Source organism: Thermobia domestica, chromosome 16 (genome assembly GCF_964235325.1).
Source record: "Thermobia domestica chromosome 16, izTheDome1.hap1.1, whole genome shotgun sequence".
NCBI lineage: Eukaryota > Metazoa > Arthropoda > Insecta > Zygentoma > Lepismatidae > Thermobia > Thermobia domestica.
Window position 1 is genome coordinate 77,847,153 of NC_137469.1, and position 25,649 is coordinate 77,872,801.

The window sequence follows — 25,649 nt, forward strand, 5'->3', positions numbered from 1 at the left end:
AGAACCAATCTTTGACCAGAGTATTCAAATAAGACACCCCAAACCATAAGATGTCAACGACAAATATTCCTATTTAGAAATCCCTTTTAAGATACATCCTTAATTTAGCTTTTGCCATGACAATACGAAGTACAACACGCGAGCTATCTCAGAAATCTGTGTCCAAGATGGAGTATATTCAAAACTGAGAGATATGCCTTGTCTCCTCTAATTAAGTATCCTTCACGAAAATTAATTTACTTAACTTATGTCATTAAACCACTAGAGCAGTAAGAGAATGTAACTGAAAATTAAGAAATCCTATGTAATAAAGAACTGAATATAATGATACATTCGTTATACAAATACACAGTTGTACACATTAATAAATAATTTTTCGAGACAAGACACATTATCTTCTTATAATGTCAAAAAATAAATAAATAAAAAAGCAACTCTTTCACAGGGGTACTGAGAAGTTTTGGTTAATATAAATACATATACTTGCACCGGCTCTTGAAAAACGTATATAATGCAGGAAGGTGTTCATCCAAATAGATAGATTTCACTCTTCTCCCTTTCCCATGAAAAGGTAAGAAGATTTGTTTTAAAATCGAACATTATTTGAATACTGGCAACTGAAAAATGAACATATCTGGAACGCACGGGGAAAAAATAACACCGTTAAAAAAAAGGGGCATCTGAAAGTGAAAAAGAGTTTGTGTTTCGCTTTTACATGGCTGTTATGTGTCAGGATATTCACAAATCGACCGAGCCTGAGAGGATATATATTCACATGTGAAGATAGAGTGCAAGAGAGAAAGAAAAAGGAAACACAGTACAATTACTCGGGACGAGAAGAGAGAAGAAGAAAGAGAAACAATTTTGCTGACAAAGCAGCAGCACACCCGCGAGAGCTTTGGATAGCTCACAATTCTAAAGAAGCTAAATCAATTGCAGGAGAAGAGTTTCCATCTCACGGGTAATCACGTTACAAAGTAACGCAGCAGAACTAACTGCTCTATCTCCTACTTATCTTCTCTCTTGTGAATATCAGCTTGAACAAAAACTGTAAGCTCCATTCCTCCCCAGTAGAAAAAAAAAATGTACTCAATACATAGAAGTATACTTGTGGTCCACATTCTGGTTCTTTTGCTTCCACTGAACACGACAAATGCAGTGATTGTATGTTTTACAAAATGATAACAAATAACACAACGGACTATTTCTTAAACATAATATTCCTTTTTGAGTAATTTACACTTCTCAAACACTCTTTCGAGGCCACAGAGTTTTGGATTTAAAAAAAAATAAATAAATAAAAACTAAAGCAGCAGTTCGGATAAAATTTAGGCAGTAGTCCTTTTTATTTAGCCTTGGTGCTGAAAAATGACATTCAAGTACAATGAATCAACACCTCTTAACAATTTAAGTGTTATTAAGAATAGGATTTTTTGTAAATAAATGATCAGTTTTGTGGTGTCTCTTGATATTTATTATTGTTTCTCAGCATTCTCTTCTACTAATCCCTAAGAAATCGGGCTGGTTACGGACCCGTCACATGAGAGATGTAATCTAAGAACAACGGCGCAAACCTGACTTCAACATTGAGGGGGGTGGGGGAGTTAGACCGTTCAATTATTTTTTTTTAAAGCAATGTTCAAAATATTTATGAAGTTGAGAAACATTGTTGTGGAGGAGCAGAGTTATCTTCAACATTGAGAGGAGGGTATATTTGAGGCTTATTCTGGGGGGACATCAATTTCATCTCACTTTCCTTTGTGCCAATCGGACAGAAATCATTACATTTCTCCCCCCAAAAAACACATTTCAAATCGGATTATTGGAGGGACAGTCCTCCAGTTCTAACAATGGAGGGAACATGTCCCCCTCATCCCCAGAGATTTGCGCCAGTGTCTAAGAAAGAAGTGAAACTCTTAATTTAGATTTAAATCATGTTGCAAGTAGTTTGTTCGCTGTGCATTTCTTTTCTATTACTTTTGCGTAAATATTCCATTATCATTACTACTTAATTGATTATATTTTATCTTTTCTACAGAACACCACCTACATAAATCTTTCTCAAACCCTTAAGCTTTGCACATGTATATATCCACACGAGATGGGTGATACGACAATGCATGATGGAAGAACTGTTGAAACAGACAGGAGAAGAAACCACAGCAGCCTGAGATAGTTCATGGACACAAACGACTTAGGATTGAACGACGTACTCTACATAAACGAGGAAGCGCTCTTGCATTGAGCCATGGCATGAGGGTAATCCCAAAAGTGAAGTCTTCGAGGCTCTAGGGACGCAGGGAAACTGTTAGTGCGGCTGCTGGGAAGAACGCTGTGTTTGTTGTTCACCTCACCCCAAAATAAGCCTATACGCATCTCACTGGGACGTTCCTCAGTCTTGGCTTGACAAACTTTTGTAATGGAGGTCCCGCTTGGCGCTATCGCCAAGTGCGAACATCGAGCAATTATTCTGTTTTTGAACGCAAACCGATTGAAATTCATAGCTAATTAACGGAAGTGTATAGCGAGTCGTACATGGATGTCAAAAACATCCGCAAGTAGTGTAGGGAGTTTGAAGTTTGTTCTGAAATTCAAGACGAAGAAAGAAAGGAGCGGGAGACAGTCAAATTTTGATGAGACAGTTGCGAAGCCTCAGCAAACCAGAGACTAGGTTGAAAGAACATTTAGCTAGAACGCTCTTCAGTAACGATAATGAGCTGAAAGATGCGGTTCAATCTTTCCTCAAACATGGCCCTGAGCTGGTATTATATGGGCATAGTAAAACTGCTACAGCGCCAACATCGACCGAAATGGCGATTATGTAGTAAAATAGATAAATGTACAAGTTCTAAAATTATGTAACCAGTATCGAAACTAAAAATTTCTTTGTTTTCTTACTTTTGGAATTACCCTCGCATTACGTACATACTTTTGAGATTATATACGACTAACCAGGCTGACGTTCGTCCAGCCAAATAGAATAAAACACCTGTTTTCTGCACCCAGAGAATACGAAACCCACAGCACCAGTAACCTAACGTAAATCTCAACCACATTAACTATCCCTGGGGATACAGCTCGGTTTCCTGCATCGGTTCTGAATCAAAGGGGGAAACGCTAATCATTCTGCCATGAGGGAGACTCAGTAACGTAATGAACAAAGTTGTTCGTATAATTATATTCTAATAGTTGCTAAGTTACAGCGCATGATCCAGTTGGATAAGAATATATATATATATATATATATATATATATATATATATATATATATATATATATATATATATATATATATATATATATATATATATATATTGTCGATATGGGCGTAATAGGGTAACACAGACAGTACTATATTAGAATAGAAAATCCCGACGGAGAATGTTATTTGCAGAAATGGAGTATGTAAAGCTTACTTAAGAAAAAGCCCGAGTAAGAAATTACTGTGGATTTATTCTAGAGAGATTGAGATACACTAAACAGTAGTAATAAATGTAATGAAGAGATGTTTCGTGGAGATTTATGTGTAAAGAAAAAAATAATCGGAGCAGGAATTTATGAGAAGATACACAGGTATTGATGACTTCAGAGAACCGTGATGTTTATGTGGTTCTGGGAACGAAGACGTAGATATCATGATGAGTCAAAATGATAGTAGTAAGAGAAAATGAGAATGACCGGATTTAGGGGGGAGGTTCACTGGGAGCACATGCATCTCCCTTCGCTTTAAATACACACTATCTAAAATGAGAACCTAGCAGTGAAAAAGTAACATTCTCCGAAACTTTCTGCTGTCATGTCCGTTTGAGGCTTAAAAGAAAGCTTAGTTTTGCAAAAGCAAGCTTAGTTAAACTAAGCTTTCTTTTAAGCCTTAAGTCCATTTTCTGAAGGTTGAAGGAAAAAAATTGAACGAAGTAATATTCCTCATTCACACCACAGATGCCTAAAGGCATTAAAAACTTAAAAATTTAAATCAAATGTAGTGGTAGTTATTGGTACACCCCCCTTCAAGAAATCCTGTATCCGGCCCTGGATATTATTTAAAAAAAAAAAATGGCTATTCTATCTTGGTCCGTGCGACATTTCTAGCGATGATGTTTTGTACCTAAACCTATTCCACTCCGATTTGATCCCAGTATGTCCTTTAAGTTTTCCCACAGTTCAAAATTACATCTGAATCTGCCCTCGACAGTGAATTCAGTTTGAAAGATAGCAAATAGTTTTAAAAATCACCATTATAATCATCAAGGTATCGACAACTTTTTTTTTGGGGGGGGGGAGGAAAAGAGTAGGGTGAAGCTGTCTTCATATTAAAGGAAGTCACCAAGAGTATCGTAAACAGCAATAATATTAATTAGCGTATAAATATCTGGTTAATGTATACGTACATGGTATTCCTGATCCTTATTTACAAGCTATCCTGATTCTTAATTCTCAGTGTTCCATATACCTTTTAACCAATATTATATATATATATATATATATATATATATATATATATATATATATATATAGAGAGAGAGAGAGAGAGAGAGAGAGAGAGAGAGGGTCTATATATACAGAGCGAGTCAAAAGTCACTTGCCATAGGAAACTATTGAAAATGTGAAAAAAATGATGAGATAGCATTTTGATTGCCAAGTGTGGATCTAAAATGGTGGAATTTTCGAAATCGGACCAACCGTTTAAGCTCGACACTGGTATAGCACCCAATAATAAAGCAAAATGCAACGTTGCCAAGTCAGTGGAGGACAAGATGGAATGAAATAATCTGGAGCGTGAAATACCCTGGGGCAAGGAGGAGGAAAGGGGAGCAAATTAAATAACAAAGGAGCAGACTTATTTGCAGGGCCCACGACAGTGGTGTCAGCACCATAAGGGGGGTGGGGGTAGGAGAGAGGAGGTATACGAGGAAGACAAATGAAAATAAGTTGTGTCGTTTTCTGACAGGCTTACTGTAAGAGGTAAGCGTGCGAAAGCCAATATCCCAACTGAAGTCGCCTGTTTCTATGGCTGGGTCCTACCCTTGATTTATTGATTTAGGTATGTGTGGAAGGAAAGGACTAAGGGAATGGTTCAGCCGCAAACGCTAAGATCACAGCGGCCCTGTTAGGTAAGATGAGGACTGGGGAAGGCAGCAGCCTTGGGCAGTGTAGAGACGGTAGCATCTCGGCATTCGCCTGGTGGGACTGCGGAAAACCATGGAAAACCGCAGTAGGGATGACCGGATCGTGTCATTCCAAGTAATGTCCATAAATACATACCGTATTTTACAGACTGTAAAACGTACCTTAATTTTTAAGCATTTTTTTAAATACCGTAACATTTTTACCAGTTTTATTATTAGATTAGTCTCTACCTAGCTGGGGGTTCCGCCCCCAGATTTCCGAGTTTGCTCGACCTACGGCCTCGCATTTCTTATCTATCGGCCTTTGCATCAACAGAGAATTTCGTGAACTCTCTCTTCATATTTTCTGAATTTGCCCATCCGGGGGCTTCGCTCCTCATACATTATCTTTGCTCGGCCTACGGTCTCGCACCTCTTGAACCTACAATTCTATCGTTTCTTTTCCTATTTCAACTATCTAAAAGAAAAGATTTTGTATCCCAAGAAAACGCCCATTTAAATAGCATGGGAATTTCTTCATCCCCTTTTAGACCCCTAGAAATTAAAAATATTCATTTTTGGCAATTTTCCTGTCGATTAGTTTCTGTCAAAAGCTACAATCATGCCAAACTTAATCATTGTAGCGCTACAGGAAGTGCTCAAATATTTATGTCAGCTCATGTAGTTTTATATATAGTTAGGATTAGGATTGCAAAGTCAGACAAAAAAAGAAATTCTTAGTTTATAAAACCGAACTGACCTTTAAAATCCTTGAAAATCGTCATCTGAACTTTCTTCTTCCAATGTTGCCAGAAAGAGATAGGTTTTGCGCGGCCATTTTAATATATGGCCATCGAATATATGGCCATTTTAAAGACTGGCGGGAATTTTAAATCAAACACTGGACATTTTACTATTAATTTCGAGTATAAGACGCACCTAAATTTGGAAGCAAGTTTTTCGAAGAAAAATGTGCGTTTTATAATCCATAAAATACGGTATTATATATATTACTAAAATTTAAATTAAAATAATTAATTTAATTAAAATAATTAATTAATAATTTAATATATTACTAAAATTAAAATTTATATATATTTTATATTAAAATTTTCCTCTCGGACCTGTTCGGATTAACCAGATGTTCGGATTACCGGGACTCCACTGTATATATGATATTGGTCACCCTATCTCTACTATACATTAGACGAATGTGCTAGAAACAACCTTTGAAAAGAGGACTCAGCCACGATGAGATTCCTTAATTATACGTATGTGTTAGGTGACAGATTCTAAGTGGCGAGTTACATTCCATACTAGCAAAAGTTCCCGTTATTTGCACGGGGAGAATAAAGGTTAATGAACATTCATACCCTCACGTATGTGGCTCTTTGAGAAATACTTTGTGAATTTTTGGCACATTTCTGCAAGACTGAGCAATTAAAAATAGCGGCGCGCCTAGGGCTCGACTAGGATTCCACTCTTTTTCTCACCTTCTGTTACATATACGAAAGTGAAGAAATATGTGTTTATTTTAAATGAAAAGTGTAACTACCACATTTCCATTTTTCTGAACTTAAGGAATTCCTAGATATGGGCATCTTAGTGAACCTCCTGCCTTTTTCCTTCCTTGTAGGTCGAATATCAAAAACGCCAGAACGCGTGTTCAATTATCATGTTTTAAATTAGAAGTCTACATACCAAATTTTATTTTTAAAACATAAACCGCCTTATGCACAGTCGTTTCGACGTATGATTAGCGTCATACTAAACTACTGACTAGTGCAGGAGACATATGTTATGTTAATCGAACTCTTAAATATGGCACTAATCGCGCTTCAAAACGCCTCTGCATAAGGCCCAAAGAATTCAGACTTATGGCCATCTTAACTATGGGTGCACCCACGGAGGAGCGTCTTAAAAAAAAAAAAAAAAAAAAAAAACTTTGTAACTCCAAATATGTTTGTACACTTTCTTATTATGTTTCAGTTTAACGTTTCACAAACATGTGCTTTCAGTTAAGGAAACGATGATTACGGCAAAGTTGGTGGAATGAGAATGTGGGAAGAAACTCGAGTACACAGAAAAAACCCACGGGCACGATGTTATCCACCACAAACTTACTTGGCAGGGGATCGAACCAAGGACTCAACGCACCAGAGGTAAGTGCTCTACAATTGAGCCACAGTGCCTCCCTCCGCACTCTCCTATTGAAACTATACTTGTTTAGCAAGGAATTAATTGGTGAACAATCAAGATTTCATCTTACACTTTAGCTATACTCTTCTTATAAAATCAATCTCGTTCTATCATTATTTCTCTGAGAATATACGTAGCACTATTTAACGTTTATCGTCTTCACGGGTTTAGAATAATACCGGCTAAATCTACATACAGGTAATGTCTTAACAATATTGGACCCGCCCCCAAATTTTGGACACCTCCCAACAAAAATTTCTGGGTGCGTGCCTGATCTTAATATAGGCCTACTAACTGCAACCCCGATTCCTTTTAATTTCCACTTACTTTCTTCCCTTCTAGGACAAATATCTTTTTTTTAAAAAAAGTAAAAAATATTAACACACTTCAAAAATCCGCTAAAAAGCAGAAAATATTTGGTCTAGGAATTAATTCGTGCGGTTGGTACGCACACATTGAAGCTGTAGTACAAACACAAAATACATAAATACCTTAAGAAAAATATTGTCCATCGCTAGCCACCACTTTCGCCCATCTGTCAGGCAATGTACGGATTCCGTGGCGAAGAAAGTCCTCATCCTTGGAAGCGATCCAGTCAGAGACCCATGTTTCGATATCTTCTGAAGAAGTAAACCGCTGTCCAATCAAATCGTTGTTCATGCAATCGAACAAGTAGTAGTCCGAAGGAGCAACGTCTGGTGAATACGGCGGGTGGGGTAAAACTTCCCATCCGACATTTTCTAAATAGGTTTTGACCGGTTTTGCGACATGTGGGCGAGCGTTATCATGTTGAACAATAAGTTTATCATGTCTGTTCTCCCATTCTGGTCGTGTTCTGGCCAGAGCTTGCTTCAAACGCATTAATTGTCGTCGATAACGTTCTCCATTCATAGTTTCACCCGGTTGCAGCAGCTCATAGTACACCACACCTTTCATATCCCACCATATGCACAGCATAACCTTTGCACAGTGAATATCTCGTTTTGGTTGTGATGGACCTGGTTCACCTGGTTTCACCCAGGCCTTTTTTCGTTTAGGGTTCTCGTAATGGATCCACTTCTCATCACCCGTAATAATTCGATGCAGAAACCCCTTTCTGCTCTGTCGTTGAAGCAGCAATTCACAAATGGTTTTTCGTCTTTCAACGTCTCTGTCTTTCAATTCATGTGGAACCCAATGTGACATCTTTTGAATCATTCCCATGGCTTTCAAGCGTTTGGAGACTGTTGTTTGATCAACGCCTAATGCTGCTGTAAGTTGTTCCTGCGTTCGACACGAATCCTGCTCGAGCAATGCTGTCAATTCTCCGTCTTGAAATTTTTTTGGCTGTCCAGCTCGCTCTTGGTCTGCCAAGCCGAAATCACCACTTCTAAACCGTGCAAACCACTTCTGACACGTTCGCTCAGCTAGAGCATGGTCACCATACACTTCCACCAAAATACGATGACTTTCAGTCGCACTTTTCTGCATGTTAAAGTAACGCAGCAGGACACCCCGCAAAAACACTTTATCAGGCACAAATTGCGCCATGTTCACTTAACTACAAACTGGTGTTGTTGACGCTTTAATCCACTGTTCTATACTACGAACGATACGCGATGACAGGGGTTTGCAACACGTGTGTGGATACACGGAACTGTGGGACGCTCCGTTCGTTGCGCCATCTCTTGTCCACCCGCACGAATTACTTCCTAGACCAAATAATTTTAAAAAACACCCAAAAGCAAAAAATAAATAAATAAATAAATAAATAAATAAAATAAAAATAAAAATAAAAAAATAAAAAAAAATAAAAACCAGAAAACAATTCATTCCTATCCTTGATGACTAATTATAGTTTGGTACAAATTACAAAATGTTTTAGAATGCTTTTCTGAATTCGATTACCTATTTCTAAATATGTTTTTTAAGTTGGCAATTCTACCTTTTAAGTAGGTTTAACTTTTCCACTTTTTCCGCTTAGAATTATTGTTTTAATGGTAATTTTATTAGATATTAATTTTCTTCGCTTGGCACAGACTTTAAAATTATTTATTGCTAACAGTAAAATTTAATGTTTTTACAAAAAAAAAAAAAAAAAAAAAAAGCTACCCGTTCTAGCACTCTTTAAACTATATTTTGCTTTTTAGTGCATTCTGAAGTCGGCTAATTTCTCCTTTTTAGCGCTTTTTTAAAAGTCGGTCAATACTTTTTTTTAAAAAAATAATCATTTACCCACCTGCACAATTCCAGACCTTTGGCTGATATTGATAGGTTCAGCACAAATGAAATCGGTTATTATTCTTTTTAACGGGATTACGAAGTATCTACGTAATTTACATTATACGATTATTACTATGTGAATTGTCACTAACAGACATATTTGGATATCATACGTTGATTAGGTGTTAGAGTTACTGAATACAATTATTATCAAAATTATTGAAATTTTTTTTTTTATTATACATAAGAATCTTCCTTGTTAGTAGCTCCTTACATTAGTGAAAAACGCATCGAAATGTGAACGGTTCCCCGAGACGAGACTGCATTGTTAACATTTGTTTTGTTTTTATATCTATTATACAGAAACAAAACTGATATTGTTTGTCATCGAAACAGCTGAAAACAGCTGAACCGATTGTGATGAATGTTTGGATATAGTTATTATCTATCTTGAACTCGGTTCTTACCATATTGCTTTTATTAAGTGTATATCCAAAAGAAGAGGTCATAATTTATGCGAAAATTGAACACTACACGAATCACTCAAACTAGGAACATGAAACTCGGTATATTAACTTCTCATTAAAAGTAAACGTTCACGTGTCCCAGTGTTCTTGAATATTTTTGTTTAAGCGGAAAAACCGGGGGGGGGGGGAATAAAAATTATGTGTGTGGATGTACCAGTATAACAATGGAATCCTGACCGACTTCCCAAACTTGGTAAACATATGACTTACAATCTGGAAACAAATACTGTAGAAGTAAGACACTCCTAGCACTCCGAGAAGGGGATACTTTTTTTTTTTTTTTTTGTAAGGCTGACATTGGTATCGAATCCATTGTCTTTGGGGTACCTGAGATGAATAATGACACTCCCAATGCCGTTTAAGTCGAAATTATCTTAAATAGGGGTGAGCAGTAGGGTTAGAAAGTGGTTGACATGTAAAAATAATCGAAAAGATTAGTGTCCAACCCACAGTTTTAGGGGTCGCTGACACTTTCAATGCCGTTTAAGTTCAAGCTCAACCCCATCAATAAGGGGGACTGAGAAAGATTGCAGGGGTGGAGGTTTGAAAGGTGTCATTGGATTTTATAATTACGTTTTCATTGAAACGCATACCTTCAAGGGGAAAGAGGGCTCAAATACTTCCAAAAAATCTATTTTCTCCGTCCGAAGAACAGGGATTTCAGTTGATATATTGAACCGTAATAGAAAACTTTACGATCATATTTGGTCTAGGAATTAATTCGTGCGGTTGGTACGCACACATTGAAGCTGTAGTACAAACACAAAATACATAAATACCTTAAGAAAAATATTGTCCATCGCTAGCCACCACTTTCGCCCATCTGTCAGGCAATGCACGGATTCCGTGGCGAAAGAAGTCCTCATCCTTGGAAGCGATCCAGTCAGAGACCCATGTTTCGATATCTTCTGAAGAAGTAAACCGCTGTCCAATCAAATCGTTGTTCATGCAATCGAACAAGTAGTAGTCCGAAGGAGCAATGTCTGGTGAATACGGCGGGTGGGGTAAAACTTCCCATCCGACATTTTCTAAATAGGTTTTGACCGGTTTTGCGACATGTGGGCGAGCGTTATCATGTTGAACAATAAGTTTATCATGTCTGTTCTCCCATTCTGGTCGTGTTCTGGCCAGAGCTTGCTTCAAACGTATTAATTGTCGTCGATAACGTTCTCCATTCATAGTTTCACCCGGTTGCAGCAGCTCATAGTACACCACACCTTTCATATCCCACCATATGCACAGCATAACCTTTGCACAGTGAATATCTCGTTTTGGTTGTGATGGACCTGGTTCACCTGGTTTCACCCAGGCCTTTTTTCGTTTAGGGTTCTCGTAATGGATCCACTTCTCATCACCCGTAATAATTCGATGCAGAAACCCCTTTCTGCTCTGTCGTTGAAGCAGCAATTCACAAATGGTTTTTCGTCTTTCAACATCTCTGTCTTTCAATTCATGTGGAACCCAATGTGACATCTTTTGAATCATTCCCATGGCTTTCAAGCGTTTGGAGACTGTTGTTTGATCAACGCCTAATGCTGCTGTAAGTTGTTCCTGCGTTCGACACGAATCCTGCTCGAGCAATGCTGTCAATTCTTCGTCTTGAAATTTTTTTGGCTGTCCAGCTCGCTCTTGGTCTGCCAAGCCGAAATCACCACTTCTAAACCGTGCAAACCACTTCTGACACGTTCGCTCAGCTAGAGCATGGTCACCATACACTTCCACCAAAATACGATGACTTTCAGTCGCACTTTTCTGCATGTTAAAGTAATGCAGCAGGACACCCCGCAAAAACACTTTATCAGGCACAAATTGCGCCATGTTCACTTAACTACAAACTGGTGTTGTTGACGCTTTAATCCACTGCCCTATACTACGAACGATACGCGATGACAGGGGTTTGCAACACGTGTGTGGATACACGGAACTGTGGGACGCTCCGTTCGTTGCGCCATCTCTTGTCCAACCGCACGAATTAATTCCTAGACCAAATAAAATCGCCTTGATTCTTTGGTTATATACAACCCACTTTACTTTGTTGATTGATTGCCGCGTATCTTAGAATATGTTTTTCATCATGCGTTGCAGGAATTATTTGAATGTTATTTTTAAATATATATAATTAATGAATAATCATTTATTCCAAATATTTTATACGCAAGAATCTTCCTTGAGAAAAGCATATTCAATTACTGAAAACCACATCGAAATATGACGAACGATTCTCGATATAATCGTAAATATACATATATACATAGACCTACATTGAATAAAAAACGTTGAAACACGTGTTTTGTAATTTTAAACGAAAAGTTCAAATACCAAAATTCAAGTCTCTAATGAAAGGGATTTCAAGATATGGACATCTTATTGTAATAATTGGAAAAATCTTTTCGACCATGTCTGCGCCGAATTTCCAAAAATCCTTCTTTAGAGGTACCTCACGTCACAAATTCTATGTACAGTTCAATTTTGTCTACGTTTCTTGCTTAAGTAATTTTCCCTAGGCATTGATCACTCTCAGTCAGGACTTCATTCATACATATACATATTTCAGATAGGATGAGAAATGCCTAGGGAATGCCTATTAAGTGGTACGTGCTAAGAGCATTGGCGCAAATCCCGGGGGGTATGAGGGGGACATGTCCCCTCTAATCTTGGAACTGAGGGGGAGTATCCCACCAATAATCCAATTCGAAATGTATTTTTCGGGGAAATGTCATGATTTATGTCCAATTACAACAAAGGAAATAGTGTTTTCACGAGACGAGACGAGACGAGACTTCAGGCTGTCTCGTCTCGTGTCTCGTTTCGAAAAAATGTGCTCGTCCCGTCTCGTGTCTCGTCTCGAGAGGTTCTCTCCCGTCTCGTCTCGTTTGTCTTATCTTGTCTCGTAAAAAATATAGCAGCATACCATGGGAACGAAAGTAAAATGTAGCAGGCTGCACCATGCTAATCAAGATACAACTAAGTTACAAGTATTACCCAGAACACACAAGACAAGAAATGTCACGGTAGCTACACCGTGAAGCCTTCACCTCTAGTGTATGTGGTAGTCGGTTAGTGCCATGTGAGCTTTGTGATGGACAAACATTGAATATGTGTGGGGACCGCGGCGGCTCAGTGGTAGAGCGTTCACCTCTGGTGCTTGGGGGTCTCGGGTTCGATCCCAGCCCCGCCAAGTGAACTTTGTCGTGGACAAACACCGTGTGCGTGGGTTTTCTCGTGGTTCTCCCGTTTCCTAACACTTTCTTCATTCCACCATTTCATTCATTACTCATCATCACTGTCTCCTTTAGCCTAACCGGCATAAGCGCGGGACGTAAAACTCAAAAGATTTCATTTCATTTTTCGAATGTGTGTGTTTTCTCGAAGTTGTCTAGTATCCTACCACTTTCTTCATTCCACTAATTTTCCCATCATCATCCATTCGGCCAAAGTAACCTAAGGGTCTTAAAAATAAATTCAAAAAGCTCACAAGGCAAGGACAAATAGTTTACAAGATATTATATATATCTGCTGTTAGTTGTCTGAGGCTTCTCGACCCTGTCGTCTTCTTTTTTCTTTTTTCTTTTCTTTTCTTTCTTTTTTACATTCTGAAACAACACGAATATACAGCAAATTGCTCATAGGTACGTCGAAGATGAAGACACTAATGTCAAATAATGTTTACACGATAAGCAAAGTTCGATGTATATATAAAGAGAGAGAGAGAGAGAGAGAGAGAGAGAGAGAGAGAGAGAGAGAGAGAGATGGAAAGATATATATAGATAAATAGAGAGATAGATATGTATGTATACTTTGATTTCATATATTCCAGCCTTTAGATTTCACAGTGTTAACCCATAAAAATCCAAAAACTACTTTCCAATTTAGCATGTTTAGATTTGTTGCAATTATTTTTTTTTTTATAAAAAAGCTAGGAACCAAATAATTTTATTGAATAATGGAAAGTATTTGACTGAAATTTTATATGTTACTGCACAGTAAGCTCTACTTAAAGTGCCATAGTAATGGGAGCTGAACGACAAATCGGACGAAAGAATGTTTGGGGCCAGTCTTCACCTCCATGGTTCAAATCTGTTCCCATAACCGCGGGGTGTGTGCTACTATGTGGTGGTTGCCCCGTTTGTGTAACAAACTCATGACAGTACACCCAGATTAGCTAGTGGCTAAAAAAAAAGTTGATTTTTGGTTGTCCATTTTGGATTAAAGTTTCTTATATTGTCGTGATCTATTCGCAATCATACAACGTACATCTTCATACAAAGTCGAGCGGTCTGCGGCGATAGACCATGGCTCGAAGGCCCCGGGTTGAGTCCTGGAAGGGTCATGTGTATGGATTTTAACAGCACTTGTTTTTTCGTATTGTGTCAGGGGGCGAAATCGTACGGGATAAAAGGATTTCAGTCTGAAAAAATTGGAGAGAATATCCTCCCCAGGATACTTTCATGGGAGTAAGGAATTAGTAAAAATATAGGATATACATTTTATAGCAGGTAGCAGGTTTAAAAATATGGTTTGGGTATCCTATTTCTTTTCTGTTAATTATGTTCTCCAATGTTCGAATTTTGATCATTCTCGTGATATTTTCTGCTTTCAACGGAGTTCCATGAATATTATACCAAATGTTCTGTAAACTTATCAAGTTCGAGAGGTTTTATATGTCTGTAAGAAACAATTTCTGAAGATAATTCAGGTCCTAATGAATATTATTCACTAGGAAAGGGAAGTATTCCCCACCTCTCAACATGGAAGCAGGGGGCAATTTCGCACTCTGGTCAGATCAAACATTTCCGCGTAACAAAACGAAGGTCCCCCTGTAAAACCTCTTTACCTAAAGTGTTATTGTTAGTATCATAAATTTGCTGAAAGCAAACAATTTGAAGGGTTCGTCGATAATATCTTTGCTTTCTTTGTCCTTCGCCCGCCTTCCAAACGAAAAGGTGAATTTTACAACATGACTGCTGTATAATAAGCGAGCGATTGGTAAAATGGTAAAAGTATGTTTTTATGTGTATGTGTGTGTGTGTGTGAGAGAGAGAGAGAGAGTGTGAGAGAGAGAGAGAGAAGACAAAGTTTTAGTTGCAAGATGACATACTTCAATTGCCGTTTTCGGATCATATAGCAAAAAGAATGCCGCCACCAGAGAATAAAGACAAGTGTAGTCTGTTCTGTTCTCTTCCGCCATCTCAGCCAGAACTTTCAACTACAGCCTGTAATGAGTGTAGATCTTACCCAGTTTTCAAATTGAATAGATGGTGGTGGTAGTTCGGTTTCTTGACCTTGTAAAAATCTTCCCTGTCTTTGATTTTGTTTCTCATCATTCCAGCCAGAAATAAAAAAAATGAGAATTCCTCAGTTTACAGCAAGGAAAATTGGGGACAAGACATTAAGGATGATATTCCTGGAAGCTCATGTATCACGATTGTTTCATTCAATAGACAGAGGACACTTTTCTATGAAGGCTTTTCAACATGTTTTCTCACAAAGGGGATTTTTCTTTTGCAATCTATATGACCACTGGCTATTTCAATCTTGGCCATTCCCGCCAGCGTTTTCATTTTCGAGACACGAGACGAGACGAGACATTTCACGAGACGCCCCGAGTTTTCGAGACGGGACAAGTAGTCTGTCTCGTATCGTGTCTCGTCTAAAAGGGTTCTGCCCCGTCTCTTGTCTCGTCTCGTTTACGAGACGAGACACGAGAAATGTCTCGTCTCGTGGCAACACTAAAACGAAAGTGAGATGAAATTGGTCCCTCCTCAGAATAAGTCTCAAATCTGCCCACCTCCCAATGTTGAAGACAACTCTGCTCCCCTGATTCTCCACAGCATTGTTTTTCAACTTTATAAATATTTTGACTCCTAAAAAAATGGAAAGGATCTTACTCGTCCCCCTTCCCAACGTTGAAGACAGATTTGCTTTCCTGGCAAAGAGTAGCGGTGGTATAATACGTTGATGGATTGTCGGGTAGAAATGGTGGAGTTTTAGCCTGAGTGGCTTGATTAAACACAATGTACGCACAGATGGTGTCGGTATTGCATGTGCAAAAATAAAAAACATGGCAGGACATTTCAACCTAACATTTATTCCTAACCTTATTATATTTTATACACCTAATATATATATATATATATATATATATATATATATATATATATATATATATATATATATATATATATATATATATATATATATATATATATATGGGGTGTTCTAAAAATGGCGTCCACGAACCACAGAGCACAATTCTACAGGTCAAAATAAAGTGAAAATGTTATATGATGTAATGCCCTCCGGGGTCTCCTTCAGCCGCTAGGGAAAATCAAAATTTCACTCTCCACATAGTGCAATTTGTTGTCTCCAGACGTGCATTCGAAAGATATACAAATACATATATTTTTTGCTTCATTTTGACTTGTAGAATGATGCTCTGTGGTCTGTGGGCGCCATTCTTAGAACACCCGATATATTAGACAGACAGATAGATAGATATAGATACGAGCCACGTCCACAAAATAAGTGTATTAGATTTTTGTAGGTTTAAAAAAATATTTAAAACGAAACTTTTCCATGCTTACATCAATCAGTCCATATGTGAACTATTTTTCCATGTAGTCGCCATCCCTCTTGATGCACTTAGTGAGACAAGAGATTATTTTTTTTTATGGCTTGGTCAAAGAAGTGTGCCGCCATTTCTTTTGCCCAATTCTTCATCTCCACCTTTACTTCCTCGTCAGTTGAATTTTTTCCCCACCCATGTGCATCTTCAGGGAGGTGAACAGATGATAGTTTGAAGGTGTCAGGTCAGGAGAAATCGAATACAAGTCAAAATCGACGGTCTTCCACTCCTTTGCTCATCGTGCACATCACTACGACCATTGTTAAATTCACGACTCCACTTAAACACACTTGTAAGATTCATAATTCCTTCAACATAAACTGATTTGATCTCATGAAAAACTTCAGACGAAGATTTTCCCTTTACAACGAGATAATGGATAAGGCTGCGAATCTCACGCTTGGCGGCTGATTATATCGACATCTTTCACGGGAGATGTTTACTGTGGGCACAGCTTGGTCGTACTGACGCGTGATTGGGCTCGAGGGGAAGGGTAGGACATACGCTACACGGCAATAACAAATTTCCTTTGCCCGCGAGGGCCCTTAGTACACTTATTTGGTGGACATGCCTCGTATATATAAGTAGTACATTAATTGCTAATTGTTCCTGAAACTTGACTAATAATTTCACGCTACTCTGATATCAATGATAACAGCCAATGACTGCATAAGAAAAATGACAATAATGTCATTTTTGAACGTCAGTATCGAGTTTTGCGAAAAGTATTCTTTATCCACTGATTATTATATACTGATTGGTGTCAAGCAAAAACAGAGATATTTAAATTGGACACTGACGTAAACAGAGAATATGGAAGTACAGAATGAAAATGGGTTTATAACGGTTCAAATTCACATGCAGAAAGACGAAGGGGAAGGTAGGTTGTAAACCATAATGACAATTTACAATAATTGAAGCGGAGTCACAAATTCGATGTTATGTTTCCTCGTACAGAGCATGACATTCGTATTGAGTGATTAGTCAGGTATATAGAAGCAAAAGGCAATTTAGAGAGGTTTATGCGTGACTGGCAGGAAATGTCGTTCTCATGCATCCCATAAATTCTAATTTCTCTCTCTCTTCTCATTACATATATATATATATATATATATATATATATATATATATATATATATATATATATATATATATATATATATATATATATATATGTGTGTGTGTGTGTGTGTGTGTGTGTGTGTGTGTGTGTATATGTCATGCACAGTATTTGTGAATCCGGCTAACAAAAGATATATATATATATATATATATATATATATATATAGAGAGAGAGAGAGAGAGAGAGAGAGGTTTGCTCCGTACCGTGCAGCAGAAACCACAAAATTCTCAATTCCCCTCAGCAGAATGCGATACCACTCAGCTTGAATGTTGGGCTCCAAATCAACAGCTCAAAATGCATGTAAATGCAAAACAGAAGGTTGTCGACTGTCCGAATAGCAACATGGCAGAACTCTTATAGCACCGAAGGGGAAGCTTCTGTGAAAATTTTATGCTGGAAACAGACGCCATTGTTAAAAAGATTCTTTAAATGTACAGTAACCAGTAAAAGTTACTAAACAACGATGTTACTATAGGTTTTTTTATTGTAAATATGGCTAGGTATACGAAAATAATGGATAAATCTAAGAATAATTTCCTTGCCATGTCCCTGAAAACAACAGTCAAACTGGTCCATTGGTCCCAAAATTATTGACAAAGGAAACTGTACGCACTTTTGCTTGCTTTATTGGTTGTTTCTAGATTTTAACGGACATTTTCAGCATGAAGGATACATGAAACGTGATGAACCTTCAGCTTAATGTTGCATACAAAACTACACATACAACTGTGGCACAACTTCTACAGTGAACGTTTTCTGTGAGAATGGTTCCGGATTCGATTCACGGTTAAGGTGCTTGGCTCGGATACAAATCTGTACAGAGTTTGGACTCCAGCTAATAGGTCCCGTTTCATATAGCCTCAGCGCCGAAAGAAGACGTGAAACTATCATTAATAAATGAGCTAAATACATGTTATCCTATCAAAGCCCAACACCCGTGTTTCCTTCATAAAACGCGGGTAAGCTAAACATTTACAGTAACATGATGAAGTTAGTGTACCTTTACGGTAACTATACTACATACAACGCACATTATTTCAGTAATTCAGTATAAGTTAAAAAAAAAAAAAAAAAAAAAACTCGATTTGTAATTAACCAAACAAGTCTGGAGGGGTTTCGAAAAAACTAACCAAAATCTTTACTACCCGAAGCAGGAAGAGAAGGGTCTGTTACCATCGCTACTTTGCCCATTGATTAAATAATTTCTAACTGCAACAACAGAAGAATCAAATGTGTTGCCTTTATCGTCATTTTTGTCTGATCACCTTAGGTGTTGCACCGCTATCGGTGTGGTGCAAAATTTCTTTCTATATCGGGGTGGATGTCTCTCTCCCCTTCATTTTCTTAGTTCTGGTCCTCACAACAGTCGTAGATGCAGTTCATGCCTATTCTTATAGCGAAAATTTTTCTGATCTTTTTGTTTGGACCCGTGGAGCCCAGAGGTTACAATGTTCTGGCTTCGTCTTGTTGAGCTTCAGTGGTGACACGAACCTTCTCTCGTGGTGGTTACAATACACTTCTTCTAGTGAAATAATTTACATACTTAGTGCAGGAGAGCTTTGATTTTTGATTCGAATTCATTTGAATATAGTGGCCCGTTCAGCAGCGAGGCTATATGATACGTGGACCTACAGCGTAACGAACCACATTGAGCTCCCATCGGGAATCAAACCCTGTATCCTGTGCCAAAGGCGCGTGCGCTATCTATGTACCCACGAGGGAGCTCGCATAAGAGCCTTCAGTAACTTCTGATCGTTTTCAGGAAATTACTAGTTGTTAGTATAGATGTAGTCCAAGTGGTGATCTGCTTCATTGCTGTGTTGACGGCTTCCTGAATAACTGATTTAGTTGTGCAGTGAGGTCTTTTCTTTTTAGAGTCTTCTATTTGTGGTATGGGGTCTTCTGTCCTCTTGTCTTGACATGTTGCCTTTCTGTGATTTCTAGTACGATGTTCGAGTGTAGCAGATGGCCTTCGGTCTTGTAGTGTAGCAGATGGCTTTCTTTGTTGGCCTTCCGTATGTTACAGAAACTCTTCTTCAGATTCGACAAGTTCAAGGATCAAAAGGAGCCCGGGAGGTTTAAACCTAATATCTAAGGTTCGATCCCAGGTCTAATCATTTAGCCTCTGTTCTATACGACACCGAACAAATAAAGAATGAAAATCGTTACTGCATTATGTTCCGTCTTCCGAAAATGCGGTACAGTACTGGTTTATTACCTGCGATTAACAGCGTACAACAAGGTACGATCAACAGGTTGATCGCTGCATGTTTGGTGTATCACCAATATTTTATGACAGCGGAAAAAGATATCAAATTTAGATAATTCCACTAAGTTGTCTGTCAATTTGGAATTATTAGTTTACGAGCCGCTATCTTAAGACATATTTTCCACTCAAAAACTTGTAACAGTTAAAACGCGTTGAAACAGACATGTTTCATGTGTATTTTAGGATTTAGATTTCTGGACTTTCGGCATATATGGCCATTCTGCCCGTCACATTTGACGGATGAACTCCGTCGGCGAACACACTATCCGAGGAAAGGAAAGTAAGAAAGGAGTGTGGAAGGAAGGAAGCAGCCTCGGATTTATATTAGGTACCACTCCGGCATTTGCCTGCTGTGAACGAGGAAAACCCCATTCAGGGTGGCACGCCTGAAAAAGCGTTTTACACTTTTTCGACCGAGTGCCCCCACCGGGAATTGAACCCGGGACCACTTGCACCGAAGAAGAGATCGTTAGCGACTGCGCTACGTGATGCCACAGTGTATTTTTATCGTTTGTCACACGGGATTGGGTGCAAATATGTGGAAATAACCAATCTCTAAATAATAATAAGTAATAGGCCCCAACTGGCGTAAAACGCATTTTAATATATGGAGGCAAGGTTGACATTTGATACTTTTAACTTGAAGAAAAAACAAGTTGTATTTTACATTATTACTATTATTTCCTCCACAAGGAGTGGTTTTTGCTATTCTAAACTTTTTCACATAATCACACAACTTAAAAAGCACAGGCACACACAGAAATTAACATTTAGGCAGGTAAGATATTTACCTTGCAATTCAAGACTTTTATAATTATTAACGTTCCTTCATTAGACATGTTTATACGAATACTAATTTGTAATAATAATATAATCCAGTACAAAAACTTGTAATGCGGTTCCCAATTAATGGAAATGAGAAAAGAAACGAAAATTAATATTTTTAAGCGATAAATTACCAATTAAACTCAGTAATATCTTAATTCTGAAATTTTCATACTAATGGAATTTTATAAAATTTTAAATACATTGCACTTAAAAATCAATTTACTATCCAACTGAAATACTAAATAGTAGAACAGTATGATCTAAGATGTTATACTATGACCAAAATGTTATAATAAGATATGCTCCAACATTTTTTTCCACTGACGAGTGATCTCAGTTCGAAGTGGGACTTTTATGCTGATCTTGTGGCTAGTGCGCACCTTTCAGTGCACGGGGTCCCGGATTCGATTACCGGTGGAGGGGCACGGTAACTCAGTGGTAGAGGGTTCGCCTCTGGTGCGTTGGGTCCCTGGTTCGATCCCAGCTCACACCAAGGGGCTTTGTGGTGGACAAACACCGTATTCGTGGGTTTTCTAAGGGTTCTTCCGTTTCCTCCTACTTTATTCATTCTACCATTGCATTCATTTCTCATCATCATCGTCTCCTTTAGCCTAGCCCGCATAATCGTGGAAGTAAGACTGAAATATTTGAAATCTGAACACTTTCCAGCGGTTTCGAATTCAACTGTAGGCTCACATCTCATACAGCCTCGATGTTAAAGGGACGCTAAACTGCAATCAATCAGTTCGAAATTATTTTCATTCATTTATTTAATAATCTCTCACAAGGTACATTCGCGAAGTGTCCCCTCGGGATTCATGTAAAAGTGATTTAAATGCAAAGTTCTCAATGGCTCAATGTGTATTGTACTAATTTTAGCGGCCCATATGGGTAATTTGCATATTTATGAGCCTTCATATACCCGGAATTCAATCATACACTGCTGTAAAGCTCGGTCACAAAATTGCTTTCAGTTTCTTTAGATGTAACTGAACATGAATGTGGGCATATGCAAAACAAATTGGATCAAGTACTGCTTCTCTGACACGTGTTATCCACACCGGCCGCCATCTTGGATGCGCCATATTGGATTCAACTTTCGGTTTTTCAAATGGGAATATGTGCATGTGATACATCAAATTCATATAAAATTTTCTCGGAAATTCATACAGACCGACTTGTAGATGTATGTGATACTACTGATGTTATGTCATAAGGTATGGATAGACTATACACGAAACCTACAGGCATAAATGTAGCATATCCCTGCACTAGGACATTGAAATGATGTGGCCTCAAAATAGAGTTCTCTTATCGTGTGCAATGGACCTCAATATATATATATATATATATATATATATATATATATATATATATATATATATATATATATATATATATATATATATATATATATATATATATATATAAACAAGAGCCACAATGTAATAACTCTATTTACTTAGTTACGACTCGCAAAACGTCGAGTCAAAACTTGCAGGATTCGAGAAAATATGCACAGACGACTGGAATAAACTGGATCAGACTGTGATGAATAAAAGTTTCCTTCAATAGAAGCTCTGATTTTGTGCAATTATTCATCGCCAAGGCTATCATACTGAGCGTGATCAGTGATGAAGATGGAGTATTACTAGTAGTGGATCTAGTCCAGGGCCAAAAAGCCTAGATACCCCAATTTTTTGAGTGATAAAAATAATTTAAGCTATTATTTATATATTTTTGAAAGTTTATAATAAACTCTTATACACCTATCATAGTCTGGGTTCTGGTTCCCCCCCCCCTCCAGTTTTTACCTTTTACATCCGCCTCTGAGTATTACAGCCTAGGGCAAATACATGCAATTCACTGCCATAAGGATGAATGACATTGTATATTGTGAAAACACATTTCCAACTGTAAACATTCTATTTTTTTAAGTATGGACGGTTCCCTGTTCAAACTATAGGATGAGGTAATTCTTTAATATCATATTTCGATCTTACTGTATGTGAGGAACATACTTGACGATAACAGTTTTGTGATTTATTTCTTACGATTTTAAGTACGAAGGGGGGAAACCTAGACTAAAATAAACGGTTATTGTTTATTCTTTAACCTTCACTTGATATCATGCAATCAATTCTTTACTTCTAACTACTTTACTTTGAAATGATTTTCTTTTCAAGGGGTGAAAGAACATTGGTGGAAAAGAATAACTATTCCGTTAAAGGCCCCACATAAAGGTATCGAACCATTCTGCTTCTAACTAGGTACTGAAGTATTGCTAAACTAACTGATGTTGGATATGCATATAGGAACTCTAAATACATAGCAGCTTACTTAATTTTACAAGGCAGAGTCAAAATTATGCGAAAATATTGTACTTTAACAGTCTGACATACCTGTACAACATTTTAAAGCGTGCTCTAATTGGTACGGAAGTGCTTAAAATTTAAATTGCAAGATTTGCAACAAACAAATAAATGAGAAAAGTAATTTAATAAAAGCACTGTAGTAAGGTGCGAACTACTATTCGAATTTGCATTCGAAGCACTGTATATACACAGATAATAATCAAAACGTGAAAGTAATAAGTAGAATATTACACTGTCCTTCGTGCAGTGCACACTCTGTTCCGTGGAAGGAGTTGGAGCTGGAAATCTGTGTCGGATTCATGTCTCCAAAACGATGTTCAACTATATCCCAATGTTCCTCAATCCAAGCAACAATAGCTCAAGCTGTGTGAATGGACGTATTATCATGTAGGAGCACGGCGTTGCTACCCAGAAACAAAATTTGAATCACAGTTGTACATGGCTCCCTAAAATGGCCGACAGTAGCGCGACGGGTAAGAGTCAGCATAGGACCTATTGTAAACCAGGACATTGCGCCGACGCCGTCATGTTTCATAATTAGGCGAAGACACTGCGGATCATATGCTTCTCTGGGCGTCCGACTCACAAACAGGCCAGTGATCTGAAGTATAATGAAAGAGGATACTCATCTGATCATATCACACATTTCCATTAATAAGCGGTGTATTTTGGGTTTTATCCTGACCGACTGTTTGGCGCACAATGCATAAATTTTTCACGTTGATAGGGGGTTATGGAGAATACACTTTTGAAGCAATATAATTGTATTGATTACGTTTTTGAAGGATCATGGCCGACAAACTGTCTTGAAGTCTTAGCTGTAAAATGTTAAAAGACAAAGTTTCTTTGTGTTCGAAATAAACACATACAACATTAGATAGGCTATACTGAGCAGACTTTGTGCGATGATATGAGTAAAATTTAAGATTATTTTGAAGGTAAATAATATGTATGCCATTCTGTGATCGAAGTTATACTGGTCGAAAAACTCTCTCATATGCTATTTCCTCATTATGTTCTAGTGTATTTAAAAATAATGGTTTATGCGAAATCATCTATAAATAACTGACAGAACATTATATGCAACTATATAGCGACAAGTTTAACACCTCCATCAAAAGTAGATGGGATACAGAAAAGGATTAAATTATCTCTTTATTTAGGGCTAATTGATTTAATGATATTATTATTATTATTATTATTATTATTATTATTATTATTATTATTATTATTATTATTATTATTATTATAATTTGCCTATGTTCTGTATGTCCTGGTCAATCATAGCATCTTATATCATACATTTAAGAATACATGGAGCATTTCTTTGTACTGGATTTCCACCTGAATAAAAGCATACTGAACCAAATATGGAGTGATAAGTGGCATGACTACTTAATATATCACCATTCAAAGTTTCAATATGTTAATCAGATCCAAGAAGCAACACTGAACGTAAAAGTTTAATCTGACCCACAGGTCCCCATTCCGTGACGGTTTGCGCAAACGCAGCGCAAAATCTGCGTTTTAGTTTGTGATAATAGGCATAGCAGTTATAATTAATTTTTAGCACGCTTTGCGTTACATTATGCTCTGCAATTTTTCGAAGACTTGTACGGAAAAAGCCACACACTCTATTCGAACCCACCAGGCTAGCAACCTATAGGTTGAGAATCGCTAGTCAGGCCCGTATCCAGGGGGAGCGTAGGGGGCTGGGCCCGTCTAAATTTTTAGTCTCCTCTAAACTTTTCACGGTAGGCTTGCAAATGAACTATAATATGGTTGGATCGCCTCCCTCCTAACTTTTAGTCCCCCCTGCATTTTTGGGTGGCTACCGGCATGGCGATAGTGTATAATACGTCTATTTCTACCATGTCGGTTTGTTTTTATTTTCACGTTCTTCCTTCAACTGTTTTTCCAACAGTATCTAGCTGCAGTCTAACAGCTAGTTAATGGGCATTTTCATTTCTTTTCTTTTTCTTTAGGTAACATGACTGAGTATATACCCACGTTGTAAGTATGGGAACACTGTATCAGATCAGAACTTTTACTCCTTGATCTATTACATTAATAACAAATTTGGGAAAGCACCACTAGACAGCACGTACGATAAGAAAAATTCATAACGAAATCAGAACTTACCTCTAGCACCTCGTCTCCAATCTTAATGCGGCCATCTTTAAACGCACTACCACTGGGATTAAGTCCACACACAAACACAGCCATCTGAGTTCGATCTTTATGACCCGCTAAACTAATTCCAAGCCCTTTAGGGCCTCTTTCCAATTGCACTATGTGTACAGAACCTATGGAACCATATTTCTTCTGCACTTTGTCTGCAACGAAACAGAAAGAAACCTTATGTAGTCAATAAATAGTAAAAATGATTAAATTCC

The 25,649-nt window shown here is 37.7% G+C and overlaps 1 protein-coding gene across 9 annotated transcripts in view; it reads right to left on the reverse strand.

The window, feature by feature from the left end:
• The window catches only part of LOC145673181 (multiple PDZ domain protein-like), an 817,414-nt gene that overhangs the window by 213,964 nt on the left and 577,801 nt on the right, over positions 1-25,649 (reverse strand). For all 9 annotated transcript variants that reach the window (XM_081742643.1, XM_081742640.1, XM_081742641.1 and 6 more), the window contains one exon: positions 25,396-25,589. In XM_081742643.1, coding sequence (XP_081598769.1) covers positions 25,396-25,589 — 194 coding nt within the window. The remainder of the gene's footprint in view (positions 1-25,395; positions 25,590-25,649) is intronic.